This window comes from Marmota flaviventris, chromosome 9, assembly GCF_047511675.1.
Source record: "Marmota flaviventris isolate mMarFla1 chromosome 9, mMarFla1.hap1, whole genome shotgun sequence".
Taxonomy (NCBI): domain Eukaryota; kingdom Metazoa; phylum Chordata; class Mammalia; order Rodentia; family Sciuridae; genus Marmota; species Marmota flaviventris.
The window spans coordinates 58072217-58088287 of NC_092506.1; the positions used below are offsets into that span (position 1 = coordinate 58072217).

General features: G+C 37.5%; 1 protein-coding gene across 1 annotated transcript; it reads left to right on the forward strand.

The window, feature by feature from the left end:
* The first annotated feature begins 4567 nt into the window (after nt 1–4567).
* Nucleotides 4568–5557, forward strand: LOC114098638 (olfactory receptor 52P1). The gene has a single exon (XM_027942880.2). The coding sequence runs from the start codon at nt 4568–4570 to the stop codon at nt 5555–5557; it is 990 nt and encodes a 329-aa protein (XP_027798681.1).
* Nucleotides 5558–16071: the final 10514 nt, after the last annotated feature.

Consider the following 16071-nt stretch of genomic DNA (forward strand, 5'->3'; position numbering starts at 1 on the left):
TTTTTGTTTGTTTATTTGCCTTGTTTTATTTTGTGAGGAGATAAGGGAGAATAAGAGTTTAATATACTTGTTCATGTTCTGAATAAGGTTTGAGGTGCATGCTGGAGTGAATTATATTAGTTGTAAGTCCAAAACAAATAAATATTTTATATATTGGAGTACTAGTACTGAGTAAATGAGTTGTAAGCTTAAAACTGGGTTGTGAGAACCAAACTGCTGCTATGTGACAATGGCCAACTGGGGAGCATGTGCAATAAGTTCTCTAAACTAGTAGAGTCTTGGGAAGGAGAAACCAGCAGAATGGACCCAGGATAATCACAAAGGAGAACCAAAGGAAAAGCATGTTCTGAATCCTAGGAGAATGGAAACAGAGGGATCTAAATTGAAGACTCAGTGGTCCTAAAATGTTAGATGCCTTTGTGTAAATAATGCTAGTAATCAGATTTGAGGACTTAAAAACCAAAACAAAACAGACAAAAAGTTCCAAAGGAATTGACTCAAATTATGCCTTCCCTGCCTCTTTAGCAAAAGATGCTATTTCAATTCTACATTTTGACCTGGTCAACCAGAAAAGATTGAATTCACAATTTCCTAGGAAACACAGACCTCCCTAGATAGGATTAATCTTAAACCTAGTGCCACCCATCAAATTCTCAGGAGGCTGAGAGATGGAGTCAGTCAGTATAACAACCTCTGAGCCAGTGTCATATATTTGCATGTGGGCAGACACTAGTAATGCTCTTGTAATCTTCAAAGGATGCTTTTACTGTGCTGTGCCTTCTTATTTCTCCTCTCCTGGAGTCATGTAAGTTTGGGCTAAGAAAATACTCTGGAGAGGGCATTTCTTAGCCTTAAAGATATATATATATATATATATATATATATATATATATATATATATATATATATATATATATGTGTGTGTGTGTGTGTGTGTGTGTGTGTTATTGATTGTGGGAAATTTTCTTTGAAGCAGGGACAATAAGGTTTAAAGACCAGGAAAGGAAATTTTCTGAATAATGTCTCTGTGATCTGGCATTTTGACTAGAAGGCTTCCTAAAAGAGGAACTATAGTTTGACATTAGGCTGAGTCCTTGGAAACGGAGGTTCAGCACAATGCTGCTAATAAAGGAAGAAGCAAGAGATGTTGAGAAAACTAGGGAAATGGAAGGTACTGTGAAAGCATTTACTATGCTTTGTTCAAGGCATTTACTATGCTACTCTTGAAGTTACTAATAGGAAATCATTTCTCAGCACCTAAGAGAAAGTTCTGTGCCCAGTGAGACAGACTATGAAGGTCAACCAAAAGAAATTTGGCAGAGGAATCAGTGGAACCTAATGACAATGTTCAACTCCCTGATCCAGCAATCCCAAGATGGACAGAGGGAGCCCAAGTGGAGCTTTCTCTGTCAGACAAACTGGCAGCCTTTGGTCTGTTGTGCAGCTTCAAGGCATGAAGTCTTTCCCATCCTTGGTGCCCCCAACTGTGATGTTAGAACTTTTATCTTGCCCAGTCCAATGGTGCATGCCTATGATCAAGAGCTCAAAGCCACCCTCAGCAAGTTAGTGAGGCCCTAAGCAACTTGGCAAGAGTTTGTGTCAAAATAAAAAATAAATAAATAAGGCTGAGGTTGTGACTCAGTGGTTAAATAATCGTGGGTTCAATCCATGGTGTCCAAAAAAAATTTTTTAAAGAAATTTTATCTTACTGAAGGCTTGGATTAATGTCATAGTAAGAGTTGGATTATTGATTGGGTAGAGGGACAAATCCATAGTAAAGTGTGAGAATGGTCACAAATATCTGTCATTACGACAAAATATTTTGTACAATAAATATGTGAGACTCCAGAACTAGGAGAGGGATAAGAATGCATGACCCTATGAAGGAATGGAGTCTGTAAAGTTTGGGTTTCTTAAGAAAGAGAAAAAAGTGGTAGGGACTGCAAATAAATACTCAGTCATATCAAACAAATAAGGAGCCATCTAGTCAAGAAGTATTCGGCAATCTGTGCTCAGTTCAGTTCTACAAGGAAAATAAATGTCATAAAGCACAGAGTCAGAGCCTTAATGAGCATGAACGAGCCTCAAAGAATTATCCAGCTAAGTCTTCTGGCTCTGGGTGAGTGACTTAGTAAGAAGATTGAAAACTGAGGCATGTGTGGCATTTCTAATGAGTGTTTTATGGCCCTAAAGGGCATACAGAAAAAAAAAATTTAACAATATCTGCTTATCAACAAGTTTGCCCTGCAATAGGACAAGTTGCATTGCATATTAACTACTTATTACATATATTTTAAAAGCAAGACTAGATTCTATTTGGTTAAAAAGCTGCAAGAAACATTGTGTTTTGGATAATAGGTTATTGTCCCTTTACAATGAAGATGATGCTAATAGTAAATGACAGTCACTGAGTACCTTCTGTGGATTAAAAACATCTGCAAATTCTTTCTTTTAAATTATCACAAACTTGCAAAGTATTATTATTTCCATTTTACAGATCAGGGAAGTATAGAATCATAGAGAAAATTTGACTTCTTTAAGTCAACACTGCCAATAATGAAATATTGAAGGAAATACACAGATGTATTCCAAATTTGATGTGCTCCCATGTTTATATTGTTTTTCCCAACATACCCTGACGTTTTAAAAATGCCAAGATCCCATGCCATTGAAATATCCTTCCTTTTCAAAGCACCCATGAAGGCAAGCATGAGATGTGGCCTACACTCTTCCCTGAAAATCACATCAATAATGATCGTATATTTGCTCAAGTCTGTATTTTCACCTTGATACGTTTAGAGAAGATAAATCCATAGCTCAAAAGAACTGGAAACCCAGATCTTTGCTGAATTTGTTATCCTGGGTATTAATCATATAGCAGTGTGTTTGGGACCCTTCATACCAACCCTGTTATGACTCACAATCATTCCTCTCTCCTCTGATGGTCATGTATTATACTGTCTTGAGCTCTGATTAGAATAAAATTGTTACCAAGCTCCATGCCTTCTGTTTGTCTCTATGTCTGGGAGAACAATAACACTAAATTAATAGTTGATCTTAACAACATATTTGGACTTTCTGATATTGTTTAGCTTCTTAAATTCCCTTATATTATAATTAAGGAATATCTAAGGTCCAAAAACTGAGAAACCTCTTCTTTTAATTTAGTTTTCCAGTGTCTATATACACAGAGTAGATGGTCTGTTAGGAATAGGAAAGTTTACATCTCCTTCGTCTTAACATGTTTGCCCTCAGTGAGAAAGAGTAGTGGCAATGACTTGATTCTATAATAACTATTATATAATAGTTATTATATAATAGTTATAATAACTATTTTCTCACTCCCTAAATTTTTTCATTCTTTTGTACTAACTTTTACATTATCTCAATCTTCTAGAATAGGGCTAGTCAAATATAAGCTGCACCTTAAACATTCGTAGTTGAAAAAATAGATATGAATTTTCAAGAAGTGACGTTCTCATTCTCATCTTGAAAATTCCCGTTAAAAGGATTTTTCAGTTTATATATCCTAAGGTTTACCTCTCTGTTTCTTCCCTTTCCATTGCTTCCCATATTCAGCATAATTCCTTTTAGCACAGGTACTCCTAATGGCAGATTGTGTTCTCTTAGGGCTACTGGTGTGGGAAAGGTAGGATAAGTGAAAGAATAATGTAAGATTATTGCACAAAGATAATAAGCCCAGTTACAAGTCAGGGTAATCTTATAAAATCACTTCTTGACATTGTGAAAAGGTTAGAATAAGGATCTAATTGCATTTTTTCTTTGAATTCACCAAGCACTGAAGATAAAATATCAATAAAAGACAGATGAAAGAGAGTACAAGAGAAGGTTGAAATTTTCTGTTTCAGAAATAAAATGAAGTTAAAAAAATGCTTTTAAGATAAGCCAAAATGTTGGGTAAAAAAACTGGGTATATAAGAACAGGTGAAACAGCTTATGCAGTTTTAGGTGAAGATTGAGCTGATATGTGGGAAAATATTTGTTGATTAATGAAAAGACTGGAAGCTACTAGGCTAACTTTTATCAGGAACAATTTACCAAAAGACAATTGCCAGGAACCAAATCCCAAATCAAAATCTATTCCAAATTAAAGGCCACAAAAATGAAATTCATCTTTATCCAGGAAACTTTATTTGCATCTTGTGTTCTAGACTGATGGTCCTACATGATGTCTTCCCATATCCATAAAATGTGAGTATTCAGTTATATTCCTCCAAATAACAGTGTGCATCCCTTTCTCTAAAGATGAGAGCCCCTAGATGGGAGACAATTCTAGTTTATTTAAAGGGCTTATTTGAGCCCTTTCTCATATTTATTCATTTAACAAGCATTATCTGTTAGGTACTATCTGAAGCTTTTTATAAGTATATATCCATATTATTCTCTAAACTCTAAGTAGTAGTACTAATAATTGCCATTTTATGGATGATGCAGCTTGCCAACCATTCTGTAGCTAATAAGCATTACTGTAGTCTCATTTATATTTCTATTTAGTGTTGTCTCTCCAGGTAGTGTGATGCTGTGAGGGGGTTTCTGATGAGAGAAGATGTCCAGCACTCTTGGCCACACCATGGACTCTCCTAATCACACTAACCTGGACCCTTCTATCTTCTTCCTCCTGGGCATCCCAGGTCTGGAACAATTCCACATGTGGCTCTCACTTCCTGTGTGCTGCCTGGGCACAGCCACAATCATGGGCAACATAACCATCCTGGTTGTTGTTGCCACTGAGCCAGCCTTGCACAAGCCAGTGTACCTTTTCCTGTGCATGCTCTCGACCATCGATTTAGCTGCCTCCCTCTCCACAGTTCCCAAGCTGCTGGCCATCCTCTGGTGTGGAGCTGGACACATCTCTGCCTCTGCCTGCCTGGCACAGATGTTCTTCATTCACACCTTCTGCATGATGGAGTCTACAGTGCTGCTGGCCATGGCCTTTGATCGCTATGTGGCCATCTGTCACCCACTTCGCTATGCTACTATCCTCACTGACACCATCGTTGCCCGCATTGGGGTGGTAGCTATGGTGCGAGGCTCCCTGCTCATGCTCCCGTGTCCCTTCCTCATCAGACGCCTGAGCTTCTGCCAAAGCCACGTGATCTCCCACACATACTGTGAGCACATGGCTGTGGTGAAGCTGGCCTGTGGAGATACCAGGCCTAACCGTGTGTATGGACTGACAGCCGCACTGTTGGTCATTGGGGTTGACTTATTCTGCATTGGACTCTCCTATGCCCTCATTGCACAAGCTGTCCTTCGCCTCTCATCCCATGAAGCTCGGTCCAAGGCCCTGGGGACTTGTGGTTCCCATGTCTGTGTCATCCTCATCTCTTACACACCTGCTCTTTTTTCTTTTTTCACACACCGCTTTGGCCACCAAGTTCCACTCCATATTCATATTCTTTTGGCCAATGTCTATCTGCTGTTCCCACCTGCTCTTAACCCTGTGGTGTATGGAGTCAAGACCAAGGAGATTCGTGAAAGGGTTTTCAGGGTGTTTCAGAGAGGACAGAGAACTGGGTTAAAGGCATCTGAGTGATTCTGTATTATAGAAGGGGTGTAGACCAAAACAACAACAACAACAAATGAAACTTTTCATGATTAAGAAATCTTCAGTATTTGAGACTGGAAAGAGGTTTTAATAGTGAAATAGTGTTCTTTGCAGAACCTTCTAGATCATTTCCAAGACTGATAAAAATCACAGAGGAGATCAATGAGGTTTATCATTCTTCTTCTCCATCCAGGAAAGTATAAACATGGGAAGATTCTTACAACTTAGATAGTACCTCAGCAATGAAAACAGTCATGTAGGCTCTGGATAAAGTCTGCCCCACTGCAGTTCTAAAGGGCCTCTGCACAGCCCTGGCCCTCTCCCCGGTGCTCCAGGCATGGATTTCTAATTTCATACCTTACACTGTCACTTCTGTCTTACCATCTGCAAGGATTAGAAGATAAGCCACAGTTAAACAAAATTAGAACTTCAAGAACTTTATTATGTTTTCGTTTAAATCCAATATTTCTCGATCAAACTTTAAACACAGGAATAAAGAAGAGATCCACCAACACTCACAATATTACTAGCCATAGAGTGAGGACATGAAACTTAGATCCTTTAGTACAAGTCAGTATAACTATGAAGAAGGGTAGAGGAGTGGTCAGAAATAGCTCAGAATCTAGCCCACAAATAATATTCCAGTCTTCACTCTCTATGGAGTCAAGGTCCAAGTGACTTTGTGTATCATGCTCTATCAATTTTCAAATATTCTTATACATTCATACCACAGGGAGGGATATCCAGAAGTCCTTGACTCTGGATATCACTGTTAAGGACAGTGACTGATCCAAAACAATCAGAATGGAAAGTCTTAGTTATTTCATTCATTATTTATTAGCTTATCTATTTATCTGTAAGAAAAGAGGGTCAAATTCAATTCCAGTTAAGCACATGTGGTAAAAATTTCTTAACTGTATTCATGAAACTGGGATTGTAAACCAGTTACTGAGCCTTCTGATCTCCAAGAAAGTATCTTTAGATTATTGGTCTATCACATTCCATGAATAATTATCACTCTTTGGCTTTGTTAATGCTAAGCACTTTCTACTTGTCACCCTCTCCACATGCCACACTACCCTGTTCGATGGGTGGAACACAAACCCTGTCCTGGACATTCACAAATCCTTCCACCCTTGGAAAGCACCATCACTGAGGGTAAAACACCAGGATCCAGCTTTTGAGAGCTCCCATTCTTAAGAAAATAAATATTTTGATTGGAATACTTCAGATAGCTAGAGATAAGCAGATTGTATATTTTGAAATTTAATAAACTGTTCTGGGCATTGTCTATTTTTGAAAACAATGATAATCATTGTGTTATTCTATAGGAAAATTGTCAATGCATCAGCTGACACTAGTTCTAATTTTCCCTTTTAACCTCAAATTGAGATAATCTTAACAAATTTTTAATAATTACATACAATTCTAAATACTACTAATCCTCAACTGAATTACTTATGTTATTCTTTAAACCATCTCCTTTCTCTCTCCCTTTCTTTCTCTCTTTCTGTCATTCTTTCTTTCTCTCTCTTTTGCTCTCACTCTCTCTTTCTCTTTCTTCATAATGGGGATGGAACCCAAGGCGTCATGCATGCTAGGCTGTTCTCTACCCTTGAGTCGTACCACCTTTTAGTGAGAAAGGTTCTCACTAAATTGCTGAGGATATCCTAGAACTTGAGATCTTCCTGCCTCAATCTCCAGAGTTTTACTGAGGATTACAGGTGTGCAAAATTCCTGCCTGACTTCATTGACCATATTGTTAACACAAAAACTTACAAACCTAACTCTGGAACAATCTTGTACTCTGTTTTAGATTCTTACACACAGAGTTTGAAGTACTTCTGAAAAAAGCCTACAGATACTCACGTAGAAAAAAAAAAAAAACACTTGTTCATGTTTTTTAAAAAACTGGGATCTCAATGCTAGTTGTCTACATTTTTATGTATTGCATATTTTATATTAAGTTTTCATCTCATCTAACTCCCTTGTAAAATTCCTTCTCCTCAGGCTTCAAATGTTACATTAATTTCTATTCCATAAAGTTCAATGAAACAATTAGAAGTATACATCTCAAATCCAAATATTCTTGTAGACTTTGGACATCTCTTTTGCTATATTCATTTACATCTAACCTTTTTTCTACTCAAGAAGCCTCCTTACATGCTCTTGGAAATTTAAACCAAGACCATGTGTTATTGGCCATGATCTACTTCTGCAAAATCTATTCAAGTGTGACTTCTGTAATCCCATATAACTCTTTTTTCTATCCCTGTAATGGTTTCCCTGTTCTCCTTAACTTTTCTTCACAAACCTGACTTTCAAATGTTGATGTTTCTCAGGGATGCATCTTGGTTATCTTCTCACTCCATCCAATCTCAGTCCAGAGAAGTGAGGACTATGGATGGAAGAACTGAATTCCCAGAACAGAAGAAGTCTTCCTGTAGGAGATACCACCTAATATATATTAGAAGGGTCTGCACTCTTTTCTGCACTAGGAGTTTCTCTTGCTTTTTCATTTCTTCTTTGATTCATGATCTATGGAATGCTTAACAGACCCCTTCCACTGCCACTGTCTCTTGCTGATGATTAAATCTTGAACCCAACCTGACTATAATCAGAACTTGAATTGTATTAGTATTCAGAATCTATTTCTTGAAGGATTAGACAGTGGGTAAAAGTTTTTGTTTGTTTCAGCATTTCCCACCTGCTTTTCTTTGGTTGGGTTCTGTTTGACTCAAAGGGTGACACATAATTCAGTAAGTGGAGAAAAAAAATGAAACAGCTCACTCTATTGACTCTTGCGATTGATTCAGGGATGAGCCCATGACTTAAACTGGTGACTGGTGCATCTTCTCTTCTACTGCAAATATTGGGGAACAGGAACCTTTGTAATTGGAGAACAGGGACATTTTTAATTCGTGGGCTTAGCTTACAGAATATAAATCTAGCTAGAGATATCAGTGCTCATCTTGCCATCATTTGAAAAGATCTGTCTGTGACTGAAGTCAATATAAAAGAAAACGGGGAAAAAGGTATAAAAATATGAAGACTATTATTGTTTGAATACTTGGATCAGGAGTGATCAAAGACATTTCTACTCTTACAAACATACTGAACAGAAAAATGCATCTTTTTTGCTAAAGGCATTTTTTGAGTGGAACCTTTGTTCTTTAAAATCAAAAGAAGATTAATATCACTTCCTCAGAGAATAGGAACTCTTGGGACCCCCACTCAAGTAAGACACCAGCCATAGCAGAAACAGATCTCAGTCCCTGTCCCCCTCCCCCTCCTTCTCTTTCCCTGTGGGATAGCAGATGAGAAATGTTTTGATCTGAGCCCATTGATTTCCAAATGTATTTCACAGATCTCACATCTATCTTCAGATTTCATTCCATACATTCTCATAGTGACCCCTAAACAAGAAAGAATTAATAAATAAATATGGATTAATAGAAATATCTTCAAACTGTAGCACAAATTTAAAAAAATAATGAAAGAAACAAATAGGAGGCACAAATGACATGTGGGACACAGATATGGAGGACAGGAGGGGGAAATGAGGAAAAATAAATATTTTAAGAAACGATGACAAATAAATTTTAAGACTACTAAACTACAAATTCATAAAGGCAAGAAGTCTAGCAATAGGTTAAAGTCAAAGAGAACCCACATTTGACACATAAGAGTTGAATGAGAAACATTGGAGTTAAGCTGCTGGAAGTGAAAGGCAAGCTAAAGAAATGTTCAAAACAGTCAGGAAAGGTACAAAGGGGGAAACTTAAGAAAACACAAAGGACTGAAGGAGTTTTTCATTGTTTTCTAACTTTCAATCCTGAAAGAATAAAACTATAATTGTAAACCTTGAAGGTGAAACAAACATAAGCAAAAACTTAGAGATTGTATAGTATAAGATACTCTTCCAAAAATATACAAAGTGATTGCTTTAGAAAGAAGGAAAATGATGTCCCTTCCCCCTTAAACACCAGGGATTGGGGAATTTACAACTACACATACTTGCAAGTGACACAATGAACAAAGAACAGAGAACAGTGGTTTCACAGCAATGTCAATATACCATGAAGAGGATTAAAAAGCCAGTTCTTTCTATTCAACTTGTGAGAATCCACATTCCTTTTCTGATGCTAATCATGCTCAGGAATTTCCATTTTGTCCGGTTTTGAGTCATCCTCTAGTAGAAGGCACAGTAGGTTCTTTTCTGTGCTCATCTGTTTCCATCTCTCAACAATACTCATTAGTCTTTTTATCTAGAAACAGACCCTTTTCTTGACATTTGAAAACACTATACATTCTATGTTGTTCTTCATTCTCACTAAAACCTTTCTACATAATTTGATTTCCTTTTTCTTCATATCAGAATATCCCTGGGTTCACCTGTCTCCTTCTTGAACATAGTCCCTAGATATTGAAATATAAGTAGCCATAAACACATTGTATGCTATGACTCTTGAACATATTAACTCAATGGATCACTGAAGCTCAGGTGCTAGTTCAAGGTGAAGTTAGCTTTACTTTATGCTTTTCTCAATGGAACATTAACTCTGTTACTGCTAGGTTCTTTTCTTGTTTTGCTCTTTATTTTACTTTCATCACCTTATTCAATTTTTTCTCCTCATTCCTGTCACCAATTGGCATCCTTTATAGTATGTCTGCAAAGTTTTTTAGATATATGAATATGGACTGGCTAAATTCTATAGCTTGTGTCCATTTTTTGTATTATAATAATATGTGGCTCAATTTCAACTAAATTGTTTTCATAATGCATTTGTCTACTTAGCTATAGTTTGTTTCTTGCATTTGATTATTCTACAGATTTTCATAGTATGCAACCAGGAATAATTTTGTAGCCATCCCAGATTGTGGATATCTATATTTTTCCAGTCTCTCTGTTACCACAAATGATCCTATGGTGATTATCTTTGCTCATAGGCCTTTCTGCCACACACACACACGCACACACACACACACACACACACACTTCATTGTGGGTCTGTGTTTTAGTCAGCCTTTTTACTGCTGTGACCCAAAGACCTGACAAGAACAATTTTAAGCATGAAAAGTTTATTGGGGTCTCATTCTACATATGGCCAATTCTATTCCTCAAGCCTGAGGAAAGACAGAATATCATGGTGTAAGTACATGACAGAGGAAAGCAGCTGGAGACATGGCACCAGGAAGCAGAAACAGAGAGAGAAAGACTCCCACTATGACAAGACAAAATATAAACCCCAAAGGCACACCTCCAAAGATTCACTTCCTCCAGCCACACCATACCTGCCTAGGGTTACCACCAAGTTAATCACTATAAGGGGATTAATACACTGATTAGGTTAACTTTCTCATAATCCAATCATTTCACCTATAAACATTCTTGCATTGTCTCACATGTGAACATTTGGAGGACACCTCACATCCAAAACATAACTGGAAATATTTTATTTAGAATATTCTATGAACATTCCCCTTAGTGTTATAGCCTTTAAGCTAGTAGTCAACTTCGCAATAGAAAATATGAAGAAAGAAGTCTGGAAAGTCATAGTTTTGAAGTGCTGAAAAAAATTCCATCAACTTGTGTTATATATCCAATTAAAACATCCTTCAAAAGGAAGATAAAATACTTATAAATAAAAGATGAGAGGGAATACTAAAATATGTTATTCAGTACATAGAATAATAATTACTGATGTGAAAACAGAACTGCAGAAATTAATGCAATAGTCAGGAAAATATTTGAGTAATCATGGATGAATATTTACTTTTTGAAATGGTGGAAATAATATCATATAAATTCTTCGGCATCAAAATGTAAGGCTGAATAACAAAAAACTGATATTGGAGAAAATACAACAAAAATAATGATAATACCAATTTCATTGGTCTAAAAAGAGTAAGGAAAAAGTATAGGACTAAATTAAAATAAACAGAAATGAGGAAACTTGGGGAAAAGTTTCTTCAATAATTAGATTAATGTAAGTTGACCAGGCAACCAATTGAAAAAAGAAAATGATTACCTTCAATTAAAAATTACTAAATTTAAATTTATAAATACTTGAAAAAGCTGGTGTGGCAATTGCAGGAAAAACAGGTTTTAGCACTAGAAATATTAGGAGAAATAAAATGCAGCATTTTATATATTACATTATCAAGTCAACACATAAACATAAAATATCTGAACTTCTAGGTGCCTAAGATTACAGATTCACACATACTCGCCCATAGAAGAAATTACTGGGACTAGAAGGGGAATTGCCAAATTGATAGTCAAATCACAGCTGGATATTTTAACATATCTTCTCAGTAACTGAAGGACAAGGAGTTAGAATAATCGAATTAACATAGAAGATCTGAGAAAATGAGCAACTTAACCTAATTGACACATAGAAAATAACACCCGACAGCTTTAAGTAGATATTTTTTATCCTTCAATAAATAAATAAAATGTTTACCAAAATAAGCAAAAGGAGAGTCTTAGTGACAACTTTTTGTCAAACAATTGAAAACGGAGATAAAATAGATACATGTTAAACATACTACAACTGATGTAAGAACTGCAAAGTGATAGTAGCCTTGCATTTATAATGAAATTGCATCTGCTACTTAATAATTCCCATAAACACCTCTACATGTATGTGTGGTAGGTGTTACAGAGGAAAATAAATTGTGACCAAGTGAGGTTGTTCTAGTAACTCAAAGTTGGTTAATGAAAGATTATCAATTTAAAATACTACAAAGTCAAATTAGAGAGAAGCGACTATCAGAATAGTTACACTAGATGAAAAGAAATATTTGCCTTAATTAAACAACTGTTCTTTGCAGAAGAAATTAAATGATGTGTTGCAATTGTTTTAGGTCTGTTTTGCAAAGGCAAATACTTACAGTTGTAGTTAATACTAGAAACTAGATCTTAGAAATCTTCATGAATATATTGAATAGGAGACAAACTTGTGTAAGCAAAAGACCAGTTCTAGTGATAAAGCCATACACACAATAAGTAAATATGAGAAAATGTGTATTTACTATTTTAAAATACTTCAGAAAAGTGGACAAGTAATCAAGAAAAATATTTTGTTTAGGAAGTATTTAATATTTTATTATTCTGTGTGTGTATGTGTCACTAGGGATTGAACCCAGCAGCAACTGCCAATTTTATTTTTTATTTTGAAATAGGGTCTCACTAAGTTGACAATCCTTCTGCTTTAGCCTTTTGAGAGTCTTGGAGATTAAAGTCTTGCACCACCAACCAGAAATTTCCCTTAATTTTTCTACATGTTGCTGATACATGGATACATACTTAAAGTGTAATAGAACTACCTGCTCATACTTGGATATATGTGTATAGCCACTGCTGAGAGCCACGGCTGAGTCTGTATGGCCCCTGGCATTTTGCCAACAGTATTGATTGACAGGCGCCTCTGCCTGTCCGCCTCTGCCGCAACTTTTGAGTTCTCGCACTATTTTGGAGTTCTCGTGGGGATTTCCGGGGATTCCCCGAGAGTTCCCATTGGTTGGGGAAGTGCAGGAGGAGGGATTTCCGGGAGATATAGTTCCGGCTGGGGGTTCCTGGACAAGCCTCGTGGCGCGTTCGGGAGGATTTCCCTGGGAGCTGTGTGAAGTGTTTTCCTGCTTTTTAAAAATAAAGTTTGTTCCTGCTTCAGTGGCTCGTGATTTGTGCCCAGCCAGACTGCGGCATTTGGTGGCCTGTACGGGGAACGTCTGAAGCTTCGGGGTAAGTGAAATTGATTGCCCCTAAGGGAAGGCGAGAGAATGGGTGACCATTTTAAAAAACAATGTGTTCTTGTTTTGATTTGTTTTGTGTTTGTTTCAAGCTGCCTATCCCTAGAATTTTATCAGGCAGATTGGGAAAAATGGTTGGCTCAAGGTTTGAAGTTGTTCGCCCCTGAGGAAGAGATAGAAATAGACCACAAATGCACATATCAAGAAAATAGGAAAATTGATACAACGATTTTTTGTTCCGTTTTTGTTTCATTCTGTTTCGGTTTTGTTTTGTGTTATCTTATTGGGTTGCGTTATCTTTATAACAGATTAGAAATTAGTAAAAAACAAACTGAAAGAGTGTTAAGTAAATTGTTAGAGGTTCAGACCATGGAGAAAGACATTTTAGATCAAGCAAAAGAGAAGGTCTCTCAAGCTAGTCAGACAGAGGAAGAAAATTTAAAGGAAGAAAGCTTAGAGGAGAAACAGGTATTAGGGAAAAAGCTACAACAGGAGGCTGCTACTAACACCGTTCTATCACCAGAGGGCGTAATTCAACCAACAGCACCCTTCACTGTAAGCATGGTCGAATCCATTACCAACTTGGACATGACGCCAGCAGATTGGGCTAGTATGTGTAAATCTGTGCTAAATGGAGGACAATATTTGTTATGGAAGGTTGCCAATGAGGAATTTTGCAGGGAGACAGCTAGGCGAAATGCAGCAGCCGGTTACCCTCAAAGAAATCTAGATATGTTGTTAGGAAAAGGACCTTATGAGGGTCAACGGCAACAAATTGAATATGATCCTGGCGTATACGCACAAATTGCTGTAGATGCGGTTAGGGCATGGAAAACTTTACAGGGGCATGGAGGTTTACAAGGTCAATTATCTAAGGTAATACAAGGAACTAATGAACCTTACGCTGAATTTGTAGATAGGCTTATTCAAGCAGCTTCCAGAATTTTTGGGGATACAGAACAGGCAATGCCATTTATAAAACAACTGGCTTATGACCAAGCAAATCGTTGTTGCAGAGAGGTCATTAGACCATGGAGACATGAAGATTTAAACACATATATTAAATTATGTAGAGACGTTAATGAACAAGGGCAAGTCTTAGCAGCAGTACAACAGGCTTTAGATGCCAGGCCAAAAACATGCTATAATTGTGATCAAACAGGACATTTTAAAAGGAGTTGCCCCGTAGGAGGAGGGTTTAACAAAGCTAGATATCAAACGAATAGAATACCGGGTATTTGCCCACGATGCCGTAGAGGGAAACATTGGGCTAATGAATGCCGTTCTCAAACCACCATAGAGGGTATTCCGTTATCAAAAAACAGACAAGGACCAAGTGTTTACCCACGATATCGTGGAGAAAGGCATCGAGCTCCATTGCCAAAAAACGGACAGGGGGGCCCAATGCTCCGGGGCCCACGACCACAAATGTACGGGGCACTGGAGGAACCCAGAAACACCATGGAGGAACCCAGCAATACCATCAGGGTAGTGCCCAGGACACATTATCCATCAGATCTCTCATCAGACGAACCAGAGGGAGCGCAGGGTTGGACATCTGCGCCTCCGCCAGAGCAGTACTAACTCCAGAGATGGGAGTTCAAATCATTCCCACAGGAGTAAAAGGACCTCTTCCCCAAGGAACAGTAGGCTTATTGTTAGGACGCAGTTCTTCTACGCTAAAAGGACTTATGATAAGTCCCGGGGTAATTGATCCCGATTATGAAGGTGAAATAAAAATTATAGCTAGTTCTCCAAAGGGTATATCAGTAATTTCACCAGGAGATAGAATAGCACAGTTATTAATAATACCCAGCCTACATGATAAATTTTCCAGTAGTACTATAGAAAGAGGTTCCAGGGGATTAGGCTCCACAGGTGTAGATTGGGCTATGCTGTCTTTAAATTTAGATTCTCGCCCCATGCTCAAACTAAATATTCAAGGACATGTATTTAATGGGCTGCTGGATACAGGTGCAGACCTTAGCATCATATCTCGTCAAGAATGGCCACAACATTGGCCGCTACAACAAGCCACTCAAACGCTTCGAGGCCTAGGAGTGGCAACTAATCCCCATAGAAGTGCAATGGTATTAGATTGGAAGGATCCTGAAGGATGCGAAGGAACTATACAGCCATATGTATTGGATCATCTTCCTATAAATTTATGGGGACGAGATGTCCTAGATCAATTAGGTTTGACATTAACAAATAACATCAATCCAAATGCGCCCACTATTAGGGCTAGACAAGGTTTCAGGAAAGAAAAAAGATTAGGAGAACAAGGCATAGCAGCACCCATTCAAATAGATCAGGGAATAAATAGACATGGACTGGGTTTTCAGAAGGGGTCACTGAGGCAATAAAAATTACTTGGAAATCAGATAGACCAGTATGGGTTCCTCAGTGGCCCCTGACTAAAGAAAAGATACAAGCAGCCCATGACCTGGTCAAGCAACAATTAGCGGAGGGACATATACAACCTTCCGTATCTCCTTACAATACTCCCATTTTTGTCATTAAAAAGAAATCTGGTAAATGGAGATTATTGCAAGATTTAAGAGCCATTAATAATGAGATGGTTATTATGGGACCTGCTCAATGGGGGATTCCTCAATTGTCTGCTTTGCCAAAAACCTGGTACGTTTTAGCTATAGATATTAAAGATTGTTTTTTTTCAATTCCAATTCATCCTGAGGATAGTCCACATTTTGCATTTACTATCCCTGCACTGAATCATGAAGGTC